The 25,104-nt window shown below is 40.8% G+C and overlaps 1 protein-coding gene across 9 annotated transcripts in view; it reads left to right on the top strand.

The window, feature by feature from the left end:
* The window catches only part of NEBL (nebulette), a 355,587-nt gene that overhangs the window by 316,619 nt on the left and 13,864 nt on the right, over positions 1-25,104 (top strand). For 5 of the 9 annotated variants that reach the window (XM_029953719.1, XM_029953722.1, XM_029953721.1 and 2 more), the window contains 6 exons: positions 1,509-1,601; positions 3,327-3,419; positions 4,682-4,786; positions 5,769-5,940; positions 9,082-9,174; positions 10,355-10,504. In XM_029953719.1, coding sequence (XP_029809579.1) covers positions 1,509-1,601; positions 3,327-3,419; positions 4,682-4,786; positions 5,769-5,940; positions 9,082-9,174; positions 10,355-10,504 — 706 coding nt within the window. The remainder of the gene's footprint in view (positions 1-1,508; positions 1,602-3,326; positions 3,420-4,681; positions 4,787-5,768; positions 5,941-9,081; positions 9,175-10,354; positions 10,505-25,104) is intronic. The other 4 variants (XM_029953724.1, XM_029953725.1, XM_029953720.1 and 1 more) reach the window with 3 other exon arrangements.

Raw genomic sequence — 25,104 nt, 5'->3', positions numbered from 1 at the left:
AGTGGGTGAGAGCCAGTTCCTGTCTTCAGGGACCTCTAAGTTTCGTGGGTAAATGTCTACCTTCAGGGAAGGACTTGGAGAGAAGTGGGTGTGTTGTCAATCTGAGAAGAAGAATTTATCTGTTTGAATAGAGCAGGAGAAGACCTGACTTGACTGGGTTCTAAGACACCACGTGTAGGCAGGGAACCTTATAAATAAGATGGAAAACACTAATCAGTCATCAGGAATCTATTGCTAATAAAGAAATGAGAGTTACCAAGCGTGAGATACTTCTAATATGGCATCTGTGCTAAGTGCTTTGTGTGAACCCATGAGGTCTGCACAAGGTATTTCTCTGGTTTGTAGGTGTGGGAAGCTGAGTCTTGGAGAGGTCAGAGGACATGCTAGGGACCCGAGGTTTGAAGGGCAGAGCTGGGATTTGACCCCAGGCCTCCCTGGATGCCCTTGGGGATCCCATATGCCCCCTACTAGTTATTTTCCCCATATTTTTGACCCTTGTATGGAACTTTTACCAATATAAACAATAGCCTTCTTCCTCCCAAACAGGTAGTTTTGAAAGACTTTACAATCTGAGTGTGAATTCTTCCAGGTGGAGGAGAAAATCAGGCTGAACACCACTTGAACCTTATAATATCCTTGGAAGTTAGTAGGAGGGAGAGACCTTTTTTAATTTTTTAATGTTTATCTTATTTTTGAAAGAGAGAGAAGCGGAGTAGGAGTGGAGAGACAGGGAGACACAGAATCCGAAGGAGGTTCCAGGCTCTGAGCTGTCAGCACAGAGTCTGACATGGGTTCGAACTCACAAACCGTGAGATCATGATCAGAGATGAAGTCAGATACATAACTGACTGAGCCACTCAGGTGTCCCAGGAGGGAGAGGTCTTTAGCTTTTTTTGAAGGCAGAAGCCCCAGATCAGAATGAGAGGAAATGGTCTTCCCCAAGCTGGCCCGGCAACTTCATTATGGTTCTCTTGCAATGACGTCATTCCTGTGTTTCTTCATTATATTTCCATTGCTTTTAGTTGTGGAATCTTCAGTTAGCTTTGGCATTGAACAGCAAAATATTTATTAAAACATCATTTTATTTATTTATTTGAAAAATATTTATTTTGGGGAGAGCCCAAGCAGTGGAGGGGCAGAGAGAAGGGGTACAGAGGATCCTAAGCGGTCTCTGCACTGACAGGTGGACAGCAGTGAGCCCAATGTGGGACTTGAACTCACGAATCACAAGATCATAACCTGAGCTGAAGTCGGACGCTCAACCGACTGAGCCACCCAGGTGGCCCTTGAAACATTTTCAAGAAGCGCAGCTCACATTTTGTGCTTGTGACACCAGAAGAATCAGGAGCCCGGTGTGGATATGAACTGATGGGTTGATGCACGTCTACTGAGGGAACAAATGTAGAAAGATACAGTTAATTTTGAGGCTCATCTTCTGGGGTGTGTGGGTGTGTGTGTGTGTGTTGACCATTCTGCTCTCTGCTAAACTTCTCATTTATCCTCTGCAGGTAAAATACAAAGGAGAGATTAAACAGGCAACTTCAATTTCTGATCCACCGGAGCTGAAGAGAGCTAAAGAAAACCAGAAGAACATCAGCAATGTGTGACCTTAGTAACTTTTTCCTTATGATAGCGAATGTATTCCCAACATGTCAGTCAACAGATTGCGTTTATAACGTTCTTGAGCGGATATTCTGCTCTCCGTTGACTGCTGGTCTCCTTGAAATGCTGCAAAGTGTTAGGTGGTGTGGGTGTAGCCAGGCATTCTGTGCTCCAGAGTTCCCGGTGACAGCCAGTTATGATTTTTGTCAGCCAATTGTCACGAGTCCCTCTTGTCTGCACGCTTACAATTGCTGTAGTTCCCAAAGGGAGGCAGCAGGGGCTCCTCACATGATGGCCCTTCAAATACGCTTTCCCACTGCCTTTCCTACCTCTGTGTGTTCTTGTTCGTTAGGCTGGCCAGTCTCGCCACCCAATCCCAGCTATCATTGCTTTATTTTTGGATGAGGTCTTGGGGGGGAAGTTATAAAAGCGTGCAAGCCTGCATAGGTCACATGGGACAGGCCTTTTCTCAGGCCACTTGTAAAACGGCTGTTAGTTTTTACTCAGGCACCAACTCCTGGCCTGTTCTTCACCCCCTTCTGTTTTTGTAACCCATAGGTGTAGTTCACAGAGAGAATCCTTTTTGGAAGTCATTAAATGTAGATTGGGTTCCCTGGGGGCGTCTGGGTGGCTCAGTGGCTAAACATCCAGCTTGGGCTCAGGTCATGATCTTGGGTTCCTGACTTTGAGCCCCATGTCGGGCTCTGTGCTGACGGCTCAGAGCCTGGAGCCTGCTTCGGATACTGTGTCTCCCTCTCTATCTGCCCCACCCCTGCTCACGTTCTGTCTCTCTCTCTCTCAAAAATAAACATTAAAAAAAATTTAGACTGCATTCTCCGGAGGAGAAAATTTGGAAATCTATTAGTTTCAAAGAAATATTTTATTCTTCAGACCTTTGAAGTCTTTGGAGCACATCATAAAACAGAGGCAGGCCATTGTTTGGCGCTTTTCCTAACTACTGTATTTTGGAGAAGTAGGTGCCCATCTTTTCCCGATATATTTAGAGGCAAGGTTGATAGAACTCCATTACTCTCAAAGAGGCACATGGTTATTGAGAGGAAAGAATGGAGTTGTGGGAAGCACAGCGACCTGTTTGTGGATGACGATGGTCACCTATTTAGGCATCTTTTTATCTTTTTAATTTTTTATTTTTGAGAGACAGAGAGACAGCACGAGCAGGGGAGGGTCAGAGAGAGAGGGAGACACAGAATTTGAGGCAGGCTCCAGGCACTGAGCTAGCTGTCAGCACAGAGCCTGATGCAGGGCTCGAACCCATGAACCGTGAGATCATGACCTGAGCCGAAGTCGGATGCTTAACTGACTGAGCCACCCAGGTGCCCCTCTAGGCATCTTTTTGAAAGTCCTGCTGCAGTTAATTACTAACAAACTACAACAGTATATGGGTACAAGTGCCTTTAAGTAGTACCCACGAAGACATTCCTTATCATATTCCTTTGTGATCCAGTGCTTATGACAGCTTTCCTGATGGTATGCCCATAGATTTGAGTGCATATCCAGTGACGTCATTCCCAGCGATAGACCCAATGGGATGAATTGAAACTGATTTAAGATGCAATCATTTTAAATCTGGCTAGTTCTCTGATACCATCCTTTTTCCTGTTGTCCCCTTTTCTCGGCCAGCTCTTTAAAATAGCTACTGTGAGACTCTTATTTATGTGAATTGATTCACCGTGCTCTTTATTTTTTATTCCCCACAATAATAGGTTTCTTATAAAGGTCAGCTGGGAAGAGCCACAGCTTTAAGTGTAACTCCTGAAATGGAAAGAGTGAAGAGGAATCAAGAAAATATCAGTTCGGCAAGTCGCTCTTTCATTTTGGTCTGTTACAAAGGATGCGTTCTTTTTTACTCACGGTCCTTTTGTTGTTGTTTTTTTTTCTCTTGAAAATGAAACATACTCTTAAGAGACATTTGTGATACATGCAGTAAGTCCACATGTGATTTCAGATGATTTCCAAAAGCTGCCATGGCCCAACTTGACGTCATCCTTCAACCCCTACATCGATATTTCCAGATGTGACCAATGGTTACATTCAAAGTTTAGTTTTAAGCTATATTATGTTCATTTAAACAATGACTCATGTTATTTTAGCCGGTGTCTTTGAAACTGGTGAAGTCTTTGATGCGTAAGTTAAATAATTGTCATTTTGCAGATGTATCCCATTGAATGTGGATTGTTAGATGTTCTCTGAAAAACAAAATCAGAAATGACTCATTACTCCAGAGTCAGGACTTAGAGGGAAAAAAATCTTTAAATGCATTGAATATAGAATTCAGCTATTCATTAAAGGCCCGTGGTGCACATCAGTGTCTTATTTGGATAGTATGCTTTCTTTTAGTAAATATCAGGGTTTTGGTTCCGAATTGCACATATGTCCTCAGGTCCTCAGTCATTGCTGTCCTCATGTCATGCATAACTAGCTTCATAGATAGAGTGCACCGCTGGTCAGTTGTCAAGGGGAGCCTCATGCCTGGGAATCAGCATTTAGGTTTTATGGTTTACAGTTCTCCAGTGGCATTTCTGCCCAGAGATGCTGACTGCATTTGACGTAAATTACCTTCAAGCTATGGTTGCTTAGAAGGAAATTAGATTTGATACTCATTGTTTCTTATCCTCCACGGTGGGGAAAAAAATAAAAGGAATAGAGGAATGCCTAGGCTTGGATTATGTTCTTCAGCTGTGTTGTGGTGGAAAATGGGGAAATATTAGAAACAGGAAAACAAATTTAGGTTTCATGTAGTTAGGATTTTTCCTGTTTAATTTAAGTATGATAACCACTTTCCTGACTACACTGTTAGTGGATATCAGTCATTCAGACATTTATTTTCGGTTAATAGATTTAGGTTGTTTTTGCTTTAGCTTTTAAAAGTGAACTTTGAGAGCAAACTTCTAGATTGTTACCCTAGAATGGTATGTGATTCACTGAACAACTTACTTGGGGAATCTCTCTGAAGACGTTTTGTATGTGTCACTCATTTGGAAAGTTTGAAAAAGTTATGTAATGTTTTTTTCTTATAATTGTCTTACTGTTTAAGTGCGTTCTACTGTTTCCTTTGCAGGTAAAATATACGCAGGACCATAAACGGATGAAAGGTAGACCAAGTCTGATTTTAGATACGCCTGGTCTGAGATATGTCAGAGAAGCACAAAATCATATTTCAATGGTAGGGTACACCCAGCTCCTCTTCTCATGACTAAAACACACTAAGGAACAACACTGCCCGGTGTATAGATGGCGTTCTCACCATTAATTGGATAACTAACAAGCATGAATGTGAAGCAAAACCAGATGGGCCCATCCTTTTGGGGGAGGGCGGACTTTCTAATCACACTGAAATGTAATGGAAATATTTAGTCTAATAAAGTAATTTTTCTCAGTGATATTTGGGGTGTGTTTTTATTTCTAACATGACTACTATAAATGCACTTTGTGAAAGACATTTGGTCGGACTTCTTTTCAATTAATTTTAAGACAGTTTGGTATGTTTACATGGTGCAAAGAATGTAAAAATTATGTATGTTTTCCATAAAGCTGTTGCATGAAATATAATTTATAGGCCATAAGGTTTCTTCATTTAAAGTGTGGAATTCAGTGGGGTATAGTAAGATTTACAGAGTTGAATAACTATCACCCTAATCCCATATCAGAATATGAAAAAAATAGATGTTTTGAAGTATATATATGTGTGTGTGTGTGTATACTTGTAATTATAAACATATATATAGTTGTAGTTATAGACAAAAAAAATCACATAAATAATTGTGTGGAAATAGCATATCATTTTTAAAGCCTATTAAAGGTTAAAAAACTTGTACCCAAGTTAGTACATTTTAGGAAATCACCAGGATTAAAAAATACCTATCTTTTAAACCTTCTCACCAATATACCAATTTATGTATAATTGAAAAGAGCTTCTTCTAACCATAATGAGGAAAACCATTGTGAAAATATCAGCACTTGAATTCTGATGCTGGGAAGTGGACATTTTGACACTATTTTTGGAGTCATTGGAAAAGACCCATATATGTGGAAATTAGTCTAGATGTAGTGGATCCTGTAACAGTTGCTGTTGTATCAAAATTGTGTGAGCTATGTAACCATCAGGAAACTTCAGTCGGAGTTAATGTTTTTTTCCTTTTTTTCAGGTAAAGTATCATGAAGATTTTGAAAAGACAAAGGGCAGAGGCTTCACTCCTGTCGTAGATGACCCCGTGACAGAGCGAGTGAGGAAGAACACGCAGGTTGTCAGCGACGCAGCCTACAAGGGTGTCCACCCTCACATCGTGGAGATGGACAGGAGACCCGGAATCATTGTGGGTAAGCCGATGGCCCTTCTCGGCGGGTGTGCACAGTCAGAGACCATCCTTGCCCTCGCTTTAGAATCAGCCTCCATATTCATTAGACTCATCCTCAAATGTCGGATTGGTGCCCAACTGAAAAGAAATGACAGGTTAAGTGTTGACTGTTTGCACCATGTTGAATGGGATTCATGGTACTTGCCAGGTATCATTGCAACTCTTTTGTATTATTGGACCTTCTCTCTCTTCTGTAACTTTCTGGTCTTAAGAGTGTTCTTACTTGTTAAGCCAAGAAGCAGCCCAATTTTCAGACATGAGTGATAACAAAGGCCGAACAATTTCTTTGTTTTCCTTTAGCATATGTACTTGAGCAATGCCTTGTACTGTAAACATTGTCTACATGGGGGACAGAAATAACAGAACTGTTTTCCTGTAGGTACTTTTACCGCAGATGGAAGTACAAGAGACAATCTGATGATATTTCACAATATGAATAGGTTATATTTTTTTTTGAATATTATCTCTGAATGAGGATAATTGGGAGCTGTCTGCAAGTGCCATAAATCTGAGAGGAAGGAAACGCCTTACTATTCCTTCTAGTCCATCTGGGGGCATCTTTGGAACAATGTTTTGAATGGTGGCTAAGACAGCAGTGATCGCATGGGAATCTAAGGCAGGGCTAGAAAGGACATTATGGATTTTTCACTACATACAAATGATCCATACTTCCCAATGACTGTTCTCAGAGTAGTTAGTGTCTGAATTTTTGTAGCTAGTCCAGTTCGAAAGCTCAGAAAATATTTTTGGGAACCATGCAATGTGCTCACTGATAATCTCCATGTTAGATTAGCTTCATCTTTACAAGGAAGAGCTTGCTTTTTGGAACTAGTGAAAGGCCATTTAGAGGCAAGCTGTAGGAGGGAAGTGTGTATTTGACAGGGAAATGTCTTAATATAAAACAACAGTATGGAAGTCAGGGCATAAGTTACTTGAGTGATTATTAAGTGAATCCAAAAGTCTTTTCCAAAGAGGAATTCCAGACAAATTGGTACACCATCCAGGTAGCTCTGCACACCTTCCAAAGTCGATTGTTTAAAAGGATCACATTAAGTTGGATGGATGGGTTGAGATGTTTTTATTGAAAGTAACGCGGAATTAGTTTCTTTTCTTTAAAACATTTTTTTAAATGTTTATTTTTGAGAGAGAGAGACAGATAGACAGAGTGCAAGTGGAAGAGGGGCAGAGAGAGAGAGGGAGACACAGATTCTGTGCCCGACACGGGGCTCGAACTCATGAGCCATGAGATCATGAGATCATAACCTGAGCCACAGTTGGATGCACCACATTATGGAATCAGTTTCATTGCTTTGCATTCACATGTCACAAGGGACAGTGAGTGCGAGGGCGTGATTCATTCCTCAAGGGTGGAAATGCTGACCACCTGCACAGCTTACACCAGGTCTTAGAACAGGGCCAGGAATGATGGTAGAATTCTTGCTCCTGTGATATTGTCTAGACTTTGAGCTCTCAAAATTTAGTACTCATTACCTCTGAGGTAGAAATTATTATTTTGTAAATATTTATTTTTGAGAGAGATAGAGAGAGGAACAGTGGATTCTGGGCGACAGAAGACAGTCCCAGGTGGGGCTCTAACTCCCCAACTGTGAGATTATGACCTGAACTGAAGTTGGACACTTAACCAACTGAGCCACCCAGGTGCTCCTAGAAATTACAATAAAAAAAAATAAGACAACATATGTGTCTCTAAATTATCCCCTTACTGGGTAATCTGGAAGTCAGTCTATTTCTTCTTTTTGGAGAAACTGTGTTCCATTGAGGACTTCCTATGAAGCCACAAAATGAACTACATTCCACAAGTGGACTTTTGAGCTAGGCAAGGAAATGCAGGTTTGGAGATTTTCTGAGCAGTTCAGACTTAGTGAATATGTTCCGCTTCCTTTTTTCATTGGAGGCTCTGCTATGTACTAGTTGTGTAACGTTGGCCAGGCTAATGTTCTGTGCCACTGCTTAACTGAAGTGAGGTGTGTCATGACCGACAGGAGTGCCCGGCACATGGTGAGCACTTGTCGGAACACTTGTTACCGACAAGCACAGTTCTGCTTCCAGTTCCTTAATTCTTGTTTACCCAAGCTCTGCTTCTGGTCCTTAGCTAGATTTATACTTTTCCTCTTTTTAACACAGCCCTGTGCAGGTCATTTTTAGGACCCGATCACCATTAACTGGAGACACTGATAAAGCTGGAAGTTACTGTATTTGGATTTTGCCTCCAACTAAAATAGGAGAGTCGATTGGCCTGCACAGTTTGATTGCTGAGTATGGCAGTGAACCCATCTCTGGGCCCTTAAGAGCAGGAAGCCGCTCCTTACTCACCTTTCCATCCCTCGCCTTTCCTTACTCAGTTCTGTGCTTTACTGCACTTTTCAATAAGTGTGTCTCGTGTGGGTTGTGCTCACTGGCTTCCAATGAAAGCTGGGCTTGCCTTTTATCAAACACTGATTTCTAGGAGAGAAGTTTTTTTTTCAATATTTTTTAAAGTTTACTTATTTATTTTTGAGAGAGAGAGAGGGAGCAAGGAGGCAAAGAGAGAGAGGAAGAGAGAGAGAATCCCAAGCAGGCTCCACATGGACAACACAGGGCTTGAACTCCCGAATCGCGAGATGATGACCTGACTGGATCTCAAGAGTTGGACTCTTCGACTGAGCCATCCAGGCGCCCATAGGAGAGATGCTTTTGTTTTTTTATTTTCTCAGACAAAAATCTCAGTCACTTCCTGTGAATTACTCACATGTCCTTAATCAGGAGTTTAAATCAAACATTTTACCTCTTTGAGCACGAGTGTTGGGGGTTCAGGGATGTGCGGAGAGGTGTCTGGTATGCACGTGTGTTGGGTGATGAGTTACAGGCGGCAGACAGAAGGTCAACGAAAAATAAACCAGACCACTTAAATTTGCTCACAAGCTTTTCTTCTCAGATCCTGGTGGATGCGACTGTCCTTTGTGCTCTGATGTCTGCGGGACAGTGGGTTTGCCTCTTCCGTGTCTACTTCTTACGTGCATCTCTTTCTAGACTTGCGCTTGACTCTCTGGTGCTGACTTTAAAATTCATTCTTGGTTTGTTGATTTCTTTCTTTTGGTAAAAGACCTCAAAGTTTGGCGCACAGACCCTGGCTCCATCTTCGACATTGATCCCCTGGAAGACAATATTCAGTCTAGAAGTCTCCATATGCTCTCTGGTACTGCTTTATATTTTGAGCTCCTCCCCATTTACTTGGTTTTGTCCTCAAAATGCAGCTAATCTGAGCAGTAGAGGCATAAGGTGCCAGCTGTATAATGTGAATTTTGAAGCTGAGGATTTGAAAATCCAAAAAGGGCTTTTTAATATATCCTACCTAGATTAGTTTGTTCTAGATTCACTTTGAACGCTGTCCAGAGCTTCCCTATATCTGCTTTTCATTAGTGACTGTGATTTTATAGGTTTTCCGGGCTTTGCAAATGGTTATTTGTATAGTGCTAAATTGCTAAGTTATAGAGGAGATTAGTTTCCTGGAAAGCATTGTTATGACGTTTGAAAGGTAGATGTTAAGAATTATGTATAAAATGGTGGGGAGGTGTTCTATATAGCATCATGACTGTGTTAAAATAAAATAGACTTCAGTACCCTTAAAATTTATCTCTGAGGTTTTGTACGCTGCAGAATTCATAGCGTATGCAACAAGTTCATTTGACTTTTAATTTAGACCACATGGTTTTAATTAAAAGCCAACACTGAATGGTTTGGATGTCTGGGTACAATGATGGCATGATTTGACAGTTCAGACTTTCCAACAGTGTTTAACACACGAAAGCTTTGGCAGTTACACGGTTATTTTAAACAATATAAATAGATGTATTCTATCCTTTGGGTCTGTCTCTACCCCCTGATTTATACTCTACGTTTAATTATTGACATTAATAAAATGGAAAGCCCAAGGCAAAGTGGGCACTCTAATACTTTTGTCATCAGTTTGATCTGCATAATCAGCCAAGCTCTCATTAAATTTTCTGAAGATAAAGAAAAGGCAACAAATAGGCTTGGGGATTCTTAAAAACAATTATGTAAAACCAGATTCTATATTTGATGGAAACATTTTGGTTTGTAAGTGTTTTCTTAGATCTTGTCAATTTCGCCCCCAAGCCACACCATTTTCCCTTTAAAATCTATACTTAAAATGAGCATCAACGATCGTTTGGTCTTGATACTATTGACACAGCATTGAAGTTTGGTAATAGGTGGCTAGAACTTATAATAGCTGAGCTTTGGGATTTTTATGTATAAGAGATCTGCTTTGCTTTCTTGTTACCCTTTTAAGTACTTTTTTGTGTTGTTCTTCAAGTCACTTAATCACAAGTATGAATATTTTCCCTCCACCGTAGAAAAGGCGAGTCACTATAGGAGACATCATTCTAGATCTCATTCTAGCAGTACTTTTGGGACAGGTCTGGGAGATGACAAGTCAGAAATATCCGAGATTTACCCCAGCTTTTCATGCTGCAGTGAGGTAACCAGACCATCGGATGAAGGAGGTAGTAAACTTTAATCGGTCTCAGAGAACAATAATTCAGTTTTGTAAGCATGTCGTAAGTGTGTCTAACATTCTGCACCTTTGCACAAACATGTAGCCTGGGTGTGTTTGAAAATTTCAAATTCTGTTCAGAGAGTTGAGTCCTTTTCTTTTATACCACTAATTTGCATTCCTGCATGTTTGTTTTTCCTGTCTTGCCTCAGTATTTTCACTGCCAATGGATTTTCAATGACAAAAGGGTCTTGGGACCTTCGGTGTGAGTTTGTTGCATGGTTGTGTGATGGACTGTCGTAACCCGAAGGCCGGGGACCGCTCATCCCCGGGGACTGGCGGTACCTGTCTCGTCTGCCCTGACCGGCAGGGCGGAGAATCGTTGCAGGTCCTTCTCCTGAGGGAGGGAGAGAAAGGGCAGGAAAAGGGACGCACAGAGAGTAAAGACACAACTCACGGTTTTCTGATCAGGTGAAAGAGAGAGAGTTTATTGAGAAAACTGTTCCTTATAAAGCCTTCAAGGCGGGGAAAACAAGGCAGCTGACCCAGGTCGGTTGCTAGGAAACAGGGTCAAGGGATTAAGACTGGAGTAAAAAAGGAACCCGACTAAAGTGTTCTAGCACAGCGCCTGAGGGGCTGAAGCTACCCTGCCTGCAGGCGGTTGATCTTTGATCTTCTAGCTTCTCCTGACAGGGAGTGGTGCTCCCCTGCCTATTTTGCAACCCCCCTCGGGGAGTGACATACCGGCTAGCAAATGGCCAAGCAGCTGAGTCTTTGCCGCTCCCCACACTGGACACACACAGGTACACAGCCAGGGTGGACACCTGGGCTCTCTATCTGATGTCCATTAAGGGAAATCAATCTTACAATTATATTGGGACAGCTAGAGGGGGTTGCTGTGAATTTGTGTGCATTTATTATTATTTTATTATTACTGTTTTTTTAATTTATTTATTTTGAGACAGAGAGTGAGCACGTGTAAGTGGGGGAGGGACAGAGAGAGAGGAGCTGCAAGTGTGGAGCTCGATGTGTGGCTCAAACTTACGAACCATGATATCTGTGTCAAAGTCAGACACTTTTGGTTTTTTTTTAAGAACAACAATTGATTTAACATTTAATGTAACAGATGATCATCTGTTACATTAAATGTTAAATCAATTGTTGTTCTACTCAGGCACCCCTTGTATGTGTTTTAACATTGATATCCATTTGCAGAAAGCGTTGTATCTTGCCTAAAAGAAATTGGCTATGATACTTGAGATACAAGATTTAACAAACAAACTGGAAAATACTGTTCATTGTTAATAATCTTCCCTATGTTTTATGCAGTCATCCTTTCTCCTGTTTTCTACATCCATACTGGTGAATTAAGTCTAGACGTTTTAGTTGGAATTCTTTTGGATATTCAACTAATCCTCCTGATAAAGGTCTTATTAAAGGTTAAGACCATGGTGCAGCTCTATCTTAGTGCCATGAGGAGGGAGGCCAGGGGCCGGAATCACATAAGAACAGAAAGAATCCTGAATTTCCTCTTCAACCACAGAGGTCCTATCACTGAAATCTTGATGGCAGGAAATTTTGATGTTGAGCAACTTAACGTGGCAGTGGGGGCTGACTGGGGAGAAAGTACAGTGACCAAAACCCTGATAAAACCATGAAAGCCCTTGCAATGGTATGATTGGGTTTTTTAAATCCATTCAAATGAGGCACTTATGAGGTTAGAGTCCATTACATGCTATTATACATCTTAAATTGTGTATTTAGACTGGCCTTGGCTGGGTGGAAAGTTTTGTTTTCTTTTATGTTTCAGTTTTCTTAGATACAGTTGACATGTGAAATTGTAAGGTATCTGAAATGTCCATTGGGATGATCTGATATGTGAGTGCATTTGTGAAATGGACCCCCCCCTCCCCCAGCTAGTTAATTAGCACATCCATCACGTCACACAGTTATCTTTTATTTGTGTGTGTAAAAACATTAAAGTTCTGCCTTTCTAGCAAATTTCAGTGATACAATACAGCGTTGTCAACTGTCGTCACCATGTCATATATTAGACCCTCAGATCTTATTCATCTTAAAGCTCAAAGCTTGTACTCCCTTTCCAGCCTTTCCCTATTTTCCCCACACTCCAGCCTCTGGCAACCACTTTTGTGCTGTTTCTATGAGTTTGCCTTTTTTTTTTTAAATTTGTTTTATTTTGATTTTTAAGATCTCACCTTACTAGGACATTTTTAAAGATCTCCTTTCTCTATGATTCTAATGAAATGTTTGTCAAGTACTTTTGCTTTGTGTAGACACAATAGACATGGGAGGGCTCCCTTTTTGGTGGCTGGTTCTCTAACAAAGGGTTCAGTAACTTCTTGAGTTTTTTGATTTGGGACTTTGGGTTATTGATTTCTCCTTTCAGTGTCCTCTGTGGTTTTGAATGTTGATGTTTGATGAGATGAACAAAACACAAAACAAATACAAGAATAAATTTGGACCCATCTTAGTCAACTTTACTCAGTCCAGTGTTTTAGAGCTGATGCGCTGTGCCTTAGAGACTTTGCTTCAGCAGTGACCCTTCAACTTGGTGTCTGTGCACCCAATGCAGCATTCATTCATTTATTTACCAAATGTTTATTAAGTTCCCTTTGTACACCAGCCAAGAGCTCAGATCTGGTGATGCATATAGCAGTGAGCAACATAGATGTGCATCTGCTCTAAGGGACTCAGAGTCTGGTGGGGGACTCTGACATGAAACAGATACTGACCCAAGTAATATATAATTAAGAACAGGGTAAAGGGCTTGAGGGGGAGAGCATGGGGGCCACAATTGGTGAATTCAGTCTGGCCTTGATGTCGGGGGAGCCTTCAAGGGAAGGAGGATTTGAGCCAAACGCAAATGCTAAATGATGTTAACTGGGCCAAGGAGGCTTCGGGAGAAAAATGTCTGTGAAAGAGAACAGAGCACTGAGATGGTGTGTCAGTGAGGTGTTCAAATGGAGGTGGCAATGGAGGTTCAAATGGAGTAGACAATCCGAGTTCAGAAGGAAGGCTACATTGGAGGTAGATGTGGAAGGTGTTGATGAGGAAGACGGGGATGAACCTGGGTAGAGAAGGACTCAGACCCCCTCCCCCAAATGTCTCCAGTCCCTCTGCACCTGCTGACTCTCTCCATTCTCTGTCCCCAGGGCTGCACTGTGAAAACCTACTGTTGTTGGTTTCTCTCTTTCTCTTCCCAAGCCATACCTTCTTTTTTCTAATTTCTTTTGGCAAAAGGACCCTATTCTATGCCAAACTGAATGAGAAAATGTCTCCATTAAAAGACAGTCTACATACATACTCTTACGTTTATGCCAGAATGTAAGAGTAACACATGGTTAAGAGGGAATAATTACATTTTTTTTAAATGGAGGAATTTCAGATGCCAAGGTAGATGGCAGTGGGGGCCAGGGAGGGGGGATTTCTGACAGGAAAGTGTATCTCAGAAGCTTAAATAACGTCTGGTAAAACGCCTTTGAAAATACCTTGTCATTCTCAGTCCCCTGTTATGGGATCAAGATTCTCTGGTTGGAAACTGGATACTGAGATACGAAGCAAGAGTAATGATGTGTCAATAAGTGTTTTAATGTACATACGAGTATATGTAACACCAGGTGTCTGTGCTAATTCAAAAAGATTTTAGAAAACATGGGAATATGCTCCTCATGCCGTTTATTTTTTGGGAGGCAAGCACCTTCTCGCTGCTGGCACCTTGCGTCTGTATTCAGCGACATACCAAACCCAGTATGTTCAGAACAGTATCTCCGCCACCACCTTCTCCCCCAATGATCTGCTTTTTCTCAGGTTTTCAGTTTGCTAAGTTGTATCTACAGCTGTGCAGGTACTGAGATCAAAGCCTTTAAAGTCATCTTTGACTCTTGATCTTTACTCACCCTTACCTCCAACCCATTAGCAACTCTTCTCAGATTCACTGGGGGAAACATGGATGTAGAATCTGACTGCTCAGGCCCCGTCTGCCCTCACTCCAGCTGGGGTTCAGGTGGGCTCCCCCCTCTCCCCTCACTCTGCATTTCAGGTGGGGCCCTCCCTTGCCTCTGATCATCACAGTAGCCTCCTGACCACTTTCCTGTTGCTGCTCTTATCACTCCATGCCGCCAGCCCTCTGTCCTGCTCTTTCCTCCACCTGGCAGCCAGAAGGGATCTTTCCAGAAGTCCAATCATATCATTCTTCTGCTACCATTTCATTCTGGGTATCTCAAATCCCCACCGCTGCCTGCTCTGGGCCCTGGCTGCTTCCCTAAGCTCATTTCCTTCCATTCTTGGAACACTCCTGTCGTCCTGTCTCCCTCCTTTCCTCAAACCGTCCAAGCAAGCTCCCACCCCATACTCCCACTTTGTACTTAACTGCTTCCCTTCCTGGAACATTCCCTCTCATCCCCAAAGCCTCTCTGACTCTCAAAGATAAAATAGTACCCTTTGCAGTCCGTCCCTTTTTTTTCTTCACTAGCACTTGACACCACCTGAGATATTATATATCTATTTATTTGCATGTCTGACTCTGCTTCGCTAGAAAGAAGCCCTGCAAGAGAGATATTGGCTCTTTTGTTCACTACTCTATCGCCAGCCCTTAGAATAAATGGTGAGCAAATATTGGCGAATGAATGAAATGGCTAAATTAATAGTTTTTTCTGTTCCTTATATTTTTTTAACTGACATATGATTGACATATAACATGGTAGTCATTTCGGGTGTGCAAGAAACTAGTATCTTAAAAACTAGAACTGCAGGCATAAATATGTACAGCATATTTTTTAATTTTTTTAAAATAAAAGGCAGTCGTGGGAGCTTTCAAGGAAATTCTTCCATTTTTGTTTTGATGATGTTTTGATATGTTTCAAGGACATTAAAGCATAGCTGAAAAAGAACCTAAAATGGAAACATTCCCAGGGTTTTTTTGTTATTTATTTATTTATTTATTTATTTATTTTTTGCTGGTGGGGAAGGGAAGAAGCAGTGCCTATGACTTCTTGGTTTCTTTGAAATTTAGGGTCCCCTTTGAAATGTGTGCTATGCTGGGCCCTGGGAGGGAAGTGCTGACTGACTCTGGAAAAGGAAGAAACTCTTCTGGTCTTGACTGCTATTTGATGAAAACTTTCAGTGTCTTTAGTTAATCCTATGTATTGGTTTAAGTGCCATTCTAGAACTGGAAAAGAAGTGGTTGTTAGTGGTAAGATGAAGAAAAACAGACAATGTAAGTATTTGGAAATGCCAACTTTTCTTCCATATTTTGTTGATTTTTTTAGATATAGAATAGAATTTTAGGTGATAAAATATGCTAGGTTCCAGACAGATGTCCTTTGATATTGGGTTATCTCCCTGTTGTGGAGGGGGTGTGTGTGACCATGCTGGGCTGTAGTGGCCACAGCTCTGTCCCGCAGGAAGAGACTTTGAACTTCACCCTGGCTCTCTCCTACTTGAACTGAGGTCTCTGGAGGTCATCTAATGTTTTAGTTAGTAGGCAAGGTCTACCTCTGTAATAAGAAGGATATAGAACAAGAGGCTCCCAAAGATATTTTACATTTCCTAAGCTCAGTGCCATAAATTTAAATACTTTTTTTTTTTACCCTTTCTTTCCTGTATATAAGAATACGTTTCTATTCTAAAAGTGATCTGTTCTACTTTGCGAATTAAGTAGCTGGGCAGTTGTGAAAGTCATCATTTTAGGGTTCTTCTTAGGAGTCAGAGGAAATTCTGATTATTAGGACAAAGGGTTAAATAGTCAGCTTATTTCCTTGAGCCAAAAGCTACATGTTTTCCTCATTCACATTTGGTTTTCATGAGCATTAACATAGAAGCCTTCTTTAAGTTTTTATCATTGTTTTTGTGATGTGTTTCTCATGGTATTTTCCTATCATGCTTTGATTGCTGAATATTTTCATTTTCTTATGTGATTATTTTGAGCTTTCTTACTTTTCAATCTACTTTCCAAGGTATTAAGTTACCAAAGGATTTTCATTTTACATCTCTACCATGTTACTTTGATTCAGTAAAGGAGACTTTTCTTTAAATTTGATCTAATTTTGTTTTGATTCTCGAATAGTATTATTTGAGATTATCTTTATTGCCTTTTAGTATCAGATTAGGTTAACTCATTTTCATTTGACACACCGTTCCTTGAGTTGGAAAGACTTCTGATGTTTTCTGCTCATTTCACTGTGGGGCTGTCTTTGATCTTTGTGTTCCTCTTCAGTTCACTTGTCTGCAACCCGTATTTGCCTTCTGGTACTTGCTTTGTCTTTCTTTGGTTTTCCCTAACTCACAGGGTTCTGTGCTGCTAGTATTTTTATGTGTTTGCAGTTGTGCCCCATGTTTACCATTCTCAGTTTGAACTTGTGTTCATTTTGCTTCAGGTGTTTTATGTGTTTCTGTTTCCCTCTGGAGTGTACAAGGGGATGGAGGGGCGACTGGGAAGGAAAGACAGAGGCACCTCTTAAAATGGACACTTTTGGTTTCCCAACCTTGTGAACTTTTTCAGTTTTGTTGTGAAGGCATCTTACTGGGATGATCTCGTCCTGCCTTAACTGATGGAGAACAAGCTTCTGAATTCTGTGACCGCCCCACTGGGCTGTGCTTAGTAAAGCATTCCAGCCCACGTCCTGTGCCCTCTTGCTAGAGATACTTCTGTACATTCTGGAACTCTCAGTAGATTGTCTGTAGGCATACCAAGAGGGGAATGCACCAATTAGGGAACTGATTGTCCTAAACTTATGGATGTTTTCAAGGCACCCATAACTCCATCTGTTTTTCCACCAAACATTTATCTCCCATATGTGTGAGATGCTAGAAACAGAAAAATGAAAGGTTTAGTTGTTATCCTCGGATAACTCATATTCGGGTGGGAGTGCCAGATGCATTAAGCCATTGTGCCCAGAAAAGCATTGTGATGGAGTGACACAGAGAGTTGGAATTAGCCAGGTGGGGACACGGGGAAGGAGTCTTTTTGGCCAAAACGTAGCATATGAGCATATTGGAAACTTGGTGTGCTCTGGCACAACCTAAGTCCAGGGGCTGTGTGTCCAGGAAATAGGTTGAAGACCAGACCAGAGTGTGAGGAGCCAAGCCACAGCCTTTTCAGAGACATGGTGGCAACTGAGTGTCATTTCTGGGCACTCTCCGTGGGCTCTGTCCCGCAGGATTTCTGGAGGCTGTGTGGAGGACCAGTTCCCTAGACTGACAGGCAATGACTTGGAGGTTAATCCACTCTAAGAGCTTGTCTAAGAATCTAATCTGCATTGGATGATTTAGATCCTACAAGAGAACTGACTTCTCGGGGCATCCCATGACCAGAAGGCCTTCTTTGCAGTCTCGTAGAGGGCCTCATGGTGTAGAGACAGCACTGTGGACTTTTATTTTGGATGTCACAATGTCTCTTATTGTTGACATTCATCATTGATGTAGAAGAGCAGAACCTCCAAAATCATAGCATCTTCCTACTCTCACAACTTCCAGACTCCAGACAAAATAGCCCACTGCTGGATGCTTACTAGGCATTTCAAGTCTTATGTCTTGAAATAAGACCAGTGTCTTATTTCTTATCTTCCCAAACAAACAAGCAAACATCTGTCCTTGTCCTTGTTCACCATCTCAGCTGATGACACAGTCATTCACAACAGTAGGCCAACAAAACCTGTGACATCCTTATTACCTTTCTTCCTCTCACGTTTCACATTCAATCCATCTGTAAACCTCTTGGCGTCTTTTACTACAGATCTGTCCCAAATCTATCCCCTCCTTGCCATTTCCAGTGCACCCTGAGCAAATCCCATCCCAACTCCTTGAGATCTCCAAAATAGGTTTCTGGTCTTTGTAATTCCACTTTTGCTTCCCTTTGAGCTGACCTCTGCCCAGTGGCCAGTGATCCTGTAAAAACCTGAAGCAGATCATATACATGCTTGCTCAGAATTTTTCAATAGCTCCAGTCACACTTCCACTAAAACCTAAGATCCATAGACTACAGGGTTTGCATGGTCTGGTACTTGATCATGTCTCCAGTTTCTTTTTCTACCGAACTGTCTGCTACTGCCACACAGACCTCCTGGCACTAGGCATCCTCTAACTGTGGGCTCTTTGCAATCACTGGTCCCTTTGCTTGGAACACTCCCAGGTGCTTTGTGGCTTGCCTCCCTTGGTTCAATTCTCTGATTAAATGTCAACTCATCAGAAATGCTTTCCTTGACCACTCTACCTGGAAAGCTCTCAATCCATGTACACCCATAACTCTCTACCCCTTTACCCTGCTTTATTTTTCTCTGTAACTTTTTTTAAGCTTTATTGATAAAACTTGCAGGTATTTCATATCAAAATTTTGATGAGTTTGGACACATGCATATACCCATGGTACCATCACCACAATCAAGATACTAAACATATTCGGCATCTCTAAAAATTTCCTTGTGTTCTTGTGGGTGTGTGTATGTTTGGTTTCGTGTGTGTGTGTGTGTGTGTGTGTGTGTGTGTGTGTGTGTGTGTGAGTGATAGAGCACTTAACATGAGAACTATCTTCTTAGCATCTTTTCAAGTGCACAATACAGTGTTGTTATCTAGAGGTACTATGTTGTGCAGCGGATCTCAGAAGCATTATACTCTGTGAGAAACAATTTCCCATTTTCCCCTCTCTCTGCCCTTGGCAACTACCCATTCTATTCTCTGCTTTATGAATTTGGCTATTTTAGACACCTCATATAAGTAGAATCATGCAGTATTTGTCCTATTATTGGCTTATTTCACTGAGTATAGTGTCCTCTGGGTTCATTCATGTTGTCACAAATGGTAGGATGTCTCTTTTTTAAGACTAAATGATATTCCATTGTATGTATGTATCATTTTCCTTATCCATTCATCTGTTAATGGTCGTTTGGGCTATATTCATTTCTTGGCTCTTGTGAATAGTGCCAAGTGAGCCAGGAGCCACAGATATCTCTTCCAGATCAGGGAAATGCAGATCAAAATCACAATGAGATATGATGTTCTATCTGTTAGAATGGCTATTTTCAAAAAAAAAAAAAAACCCAAAAAACAAAAAACAAACTCAAGCAAAAAAAGATAAATGTTGAGGAGGATGTGGAGTAATTGGAACCCTTATACTTTGTTGGTGGGAATGTAGAATGATATAGCCACCGTGGAAAACAGTATGGAGGTTCCTCAAAAAATTAAAAACAGGATTACTATAGGATCCAGCAATTTCATTTCTGGGTATGCGTCTATCACTCTTTTTACTGATACTATATCCAATTATGTATTAACTAATCATGTCTCCCCCAGAATATAAACTCTATTAGAACAGAATCATTCTGCCCCTTTGTTCTCTATTTTATGACTAGCATCTAAAAATGTCCCAAGAAAACAGACACTAGATATTGTTGATACATAAATACATTCAAATTAAAGTTTGATCTGAAATACAAAGAAACAGCTTTGCTACATGTGCTATATCACTAAACCTTGGTATTAGTCGTTAATTTATTGGATCTAATTAGAGCTGATTTGGCTGAGGGTAACAGTGTAATTATAACCCTTGTTATGTTGTTTTCTTTTTAAAGCCATCATGTAAGATGTATCGCTGGATCATAACATTGTAACCTATGTTTATTACAAAGCCTGAGTCAGCTAGTGACCTTTTGTATCCAAGAAATCAGTAAATTATTCCCACATTAACACTTCTCTTCTCATATAAAGACTTCTCAGTTCAATGTTTTATTTCACTTGTGACAACTGTCCTTTGTAAGGACCTACTAAAGTGGGAATTCTGAAATTCATACCTTGTATTGCTTCTGTATCAGTGTGTTCTAGTTTATTGTTTGATCATGAACTCCATGGTGGCAGAGAATGAAGGTGCCATGGAGCTTTGCTTCCTGCACATAATGCAGAACCGTGAATGTTTGATGCATAAATGGTACAAAAGGAGACAAAGTGCAATGACAAGTAGTCGCTGTCCTAGACACAGCGGAAACCACAGAATGCACCCTTAGTTCCAAAGGACAATAGCCATCATTAAAAGTTAAATTGACCAATAAATTGAGAACAGAAATAGTAAATGCAGGCACAATACTAAACTATTAGTATATTTTGAAAGCGATGGATACGCACCCAACCAGCAATGTTTCCAAATCTCCTTTAATAGGAACAGTATCCATAGTGTCACAATCCTTTGCTCAGTCTCTGCATTTGTTTCTCTGTTGCTTCTCTTCGCCCATTACAGATTTACGTTTATGATATATGGGTAGCATGCTGCCCCAAATAAATACAGCATTACTGGTGTTTAATGGTGAGCGTCATCTTAAAATTAGAAAACCAAAACAACTTACAAGGAAGTACAAACTTGATTTTGAACTCTTTGTCTTGGTGTAAAATAAATGTGTCAGTATTTCTGTTGAAGCCACTACTTCTGATTTCTGATTACTGATGGGCAACTCTAATCCCCTGAAAAAATCCAGCTCTTTTTTAACCTGACTTCTGTAAAGAAAATACCTTCACCAAGAAAATTTCAGTTGTATTATTTACCTACTGTATTTGAGAGCTGTTTCCAATCTGAATTTGAGAAGTGTGCAATATTTGTCAAACAATGATGTTTTCGTGTCTTCATTTAAGTGCAGGAAGATGGAAAGAGTTGATGGCTGAGCTACTTCTGTGGTCAATTTCTGAGATAAATTTCCGTGATGAAACTAATCTATAGGAAAATAAATGAGTCCTTTATAATGTAAAATTCTCCTGTTGCTACTACATGATTGTATGTAGCCTTCCAGCCTACAGAAAAGCACACATTGTAAACTGTTAGAAACTTCCAGTTTGTTTGATTGCAGCCCCAAGAAAAAGGTTCAGGATTCTGATCGAATTTGAAGTCCTTAGAGAAACTCCTATTCCTCATATCAATAGACTGGGAATGAAAGCAGCGTCCTAAGTTTCCTCTTCTGAGTGTGAAGTTGGGAAAGGGATCAGATACTAATGAATAACAGTTGTTCCAAGATGCACATGTGTCTTTCATTGATTTGCCAAAATTAAATCAAAGGTTTCCATATGTGGATGAAGGAGAAACATCTGACGCTGAAAGTAGCAAACAATAAAACATTAGAAATGTATTTCCTGCGAAGCTGAGTTGACTGGGGGGAAGAGAGAAGGTTTGATCATCGGGGAGGAGATAAATGTGGCCACAGCACATGTGTCAAATGAGGAAACTTTGGGAGAGCTTTGTAAATTGTGAAGTGATGTACATGGAAAGGGCAGAATGGGTTTTTCATGTTGTTGAACATTGGCAATGAAAATGGAAATAGTAGTTTTTGCTTTTTATGGCCCAAATCTGACATCTAAGTTGGACAACAGACTGAGTACATATACATATTTACATATCTGTCTTAGAGACAAAACAGTCACAATGTTACCTTTGTAGTCATGCATTTCCTTTCCAGCCCCGACTTCCTGTTTCATCCAGGTGCCCCACATCCTCCCGCCCCAGGCTCATGGGGATTGGATCCTGACTTTTTACAGGAACTACTTAAAATTTCCATGGGTGATGCAGTTGGGTGACATTGTACTGAGTCTGTGTCTTTTGCTTGGTCATGACCTCCTGTTGCCCAAGCTCACTGTTGTCCGCACTTCCTCTCTTGTGGCCAGGTTCCCTACTCCTTCTTGCTTAATCTTAGTCCAAAAATGTTCTGCCCATGCCACAGTTTTTCAGACATTCTGGTTTTGGATCTTTATCATACACCATATACCTGACCTTTGTGTACTGAACTTGTTTACTAGTCTGTCAGACTCTTACTTAGATCCTGTCTAAATATCTTTCAAATTGCATGCCTTTGATTCCAGTGGCCTATTCCCCATCTCCCTACTTGACCGTGACTCTTGGTACCTGCCTCTTTCTTCAGCTCCAGCTGCTTACCTTAAACTCAAGTTCACTTGGGCTCCAGAAGGCCCAGACAATCCATTATGTTCATTTCCCCACATTTCTCTATCTTCCAATCATGTCAGGGACACAATGATTTAGTATTATATATGCCTATCGGTTGAAAAAAATATATGTACTCATTCAGAAGTGTTATCAATCCTGAGATGTGTCTATGTATGATATTTAGTGTGGCTTGTCACTAAGGGTGTCTAATATAAAACTGTATTTGGGAACTATCTGTGGATGGATGATATTTCCCAAGGGTCAGTATTTGAATTGCTTAGTGCAAGAATAAACCAAATGCATAGTCTGTTTTTAAGTCTTTAACAATATGTTATGTATACTTATCCAATACGTATTTATAGAATATCATCTACCATGGCACAATTAGAATTTCTTTCATTGTACTTGAGCAGTGAATCTTTCTAGATGAGATTGACCTACACAAGATTGATGGTAGTATTCATTGAGGAAAATTGGGATTTGCCATGAACTGACTTTTCAGTCACGGCATAACTGGTGTCGAAAGCCAGATTCAGTGCTCTGGTTTACCTAAATGGAAAGAGTCCTGTGTCCCTGCTATCCTTAAAGCCTTCATTGATTTCATCTTATCAAAGGGCTGCCCCAAATTAAGTATTTCTTATCAGAAAATTCTATCTATAGTTATATATCCAAACTGTGAATTCCTTTCTTTTCTTTTTTGTTTTGTTTTGAGATACAGTATGCGTATGTGTACATAGACACAGACACATACCTTATTGATCTTGTGTCATGAGAGCATTTTTAAAGACTGTAATTTGGGCAGAAATTATTTCCTTTTCCCTCAGTGACAACCCTGCTTATATGTGTGGTTTGTGTTACAGTTACAAGTTGGGGAGTTTATCCTGGATTAGACAGCTAAAAATGAGAAACAAATCTGAGAAAAAACACACAAGTTGATATTAAAATCTGAATGTAAGAGTAAACTTGTTAGATTATTTGGAAGCAAAATTGCAGATATTCTTAGCTCTAAATCTCTCTAGTTCTGTTCAAAACACAGTATGTCTTGGTTCTGTCCTGCCAGAGAAGATTCACAGACTTATTTTTTTAAGAGAAAACCAGTTAGCATTGAAATCAAAATGTACTGCATTTCCTGGCTTGTGAGACTAAGTTTACCTGGCTGATAATTTTTTTTAAATGACTCATTTTGTGTTTCTTTTTTCAATATTTAGTAATTTTTTAAATGTTTATTTATTTTGAGAGAGAGAGAGAGAGAGAGGGAGAGCATGAGCAGGAGTGGGGCAGAGAGAGACCGAGACAGAATTGGAAGCAGACTCCAGGTTCTGAGCCATCGGCACAGAGCCCAATGCAGGGCTTGAACTCAGGAGCCATGAGAGAGAGCATGACCTGAGCCAAAGTTGGACACTTCACCAATTGAGCCACCCCAGGTCCCCTTTTCTCAATATTTAGGAACTGCAGAGCCTCAAAACAATATATTAGAGATTCTTATTTGGGGCAACTAAGCCAAATATAAAAATGAAATGGTCAGATGTAATGTATATATGCATAGTGCTAAAAAGTACATAACCAGGGCGCCTGAGTGGCTCAGTCAGTTAAGCATTCGACTTAGGCTCAGGTCATGATCTCACAGTTTGTGAGTTTGAGCCCCACATCAGGCTCTGCGCTGACAGCTCAGAGCCTGGAGCCTGCTTCTGATTCTGTGTCTCCCTCTCTCTCTCTGCCCTTCCCCTGCTCATGCTCTCTTTCTTTCTCTCAAAAATAAATAAACATTAAAAAAAAAAAGAAAAGTACATAACCTGGATGTTTTCTTTTGTGGTTAATAGGTAATTAGGAATCTTTAAAAGCCAACTTATATTTGACTAGAGCAACATTATAAATCTATTATTTAAATTTTGAGAAGAAATGGTTAAGCCGTCTTCTGGACTTAATTATATGTGCAACCAAATTCTTACCATGACTGTAGCTCTTGTTGCCATCCTGATGCTGATTTGGGGAAGTAACATTTTGCCGGCACTGTCCGCCAGGAGGATTTTGAAAATTGTCAGGTGGCATCATGATGGGGGTTTTCCTTGCTCAGTGGGAGAGTGACTGAAGTCTTATTAGGAGATGTGGCTTGAACACAGATACTCTCTCTCTCTCTCTCTCTCTCTCTCTCGCTCTCTCTCTCTCTCTCTCTCTCTCTCTCACACACACACACACACACACACTTCAGAGACTTATCAGATGCCAAAATGACCCTTAAAAGAAATCTGAAAGCCATGGCTTCCGAAGGGATGCTATTCTCTGTGATTTGAGCTGGTTTTTCCAAAAGTGAGTGAATTATTCTCACTATAAATTCTTCCAGAGATGTACTAGGATCCCCTCATCAACCACATTCACTTAAACTTCCTGTGGAGTTGATACCCCTGAATTCACCACAGAGAAATCAGTGCTAGCCATAGTGACCTTTGTGAGCCTAACAAAGCTGACTTGCTCAACTCCCCACGATGAAACCTCCTTTCAGTCGCCTTTCCCTCTCTCTCCCTGCACTTCGCCCCACCCGCAGGAGTGAGTGGTCTACTGCAGACTCTTCCCACTTCATGCAGAGCCCTTGGTGCTGGAAGGTTCTGTGCTCTCCAGACCACAGCGCCCTCTTCGCTCTCTTTCACATTTCTGATTCCACAAGGCTCATTTGCACATTGATC

This window comes from Suricata suricatta, chromosome 10 (genome assembly GCF_006229205.1).
Source record: "Suricata suricatta isolate VVHF042 chromosome 10, meerkat_22Aug2017_6uvM2_HiC, whole genome shotgun sequence".
Lineage (NCBI taxonomy): Eukaryota > Metazoa > Chordata > Mammalia > Carnivora > Herpestidae > Suricata > Suricata suricatta.
The sequence above is the reverse complement of the archived record's forward strand: the minus strand, read 5'-3'. Positions and strand labels throughout refer to the sequence as shown.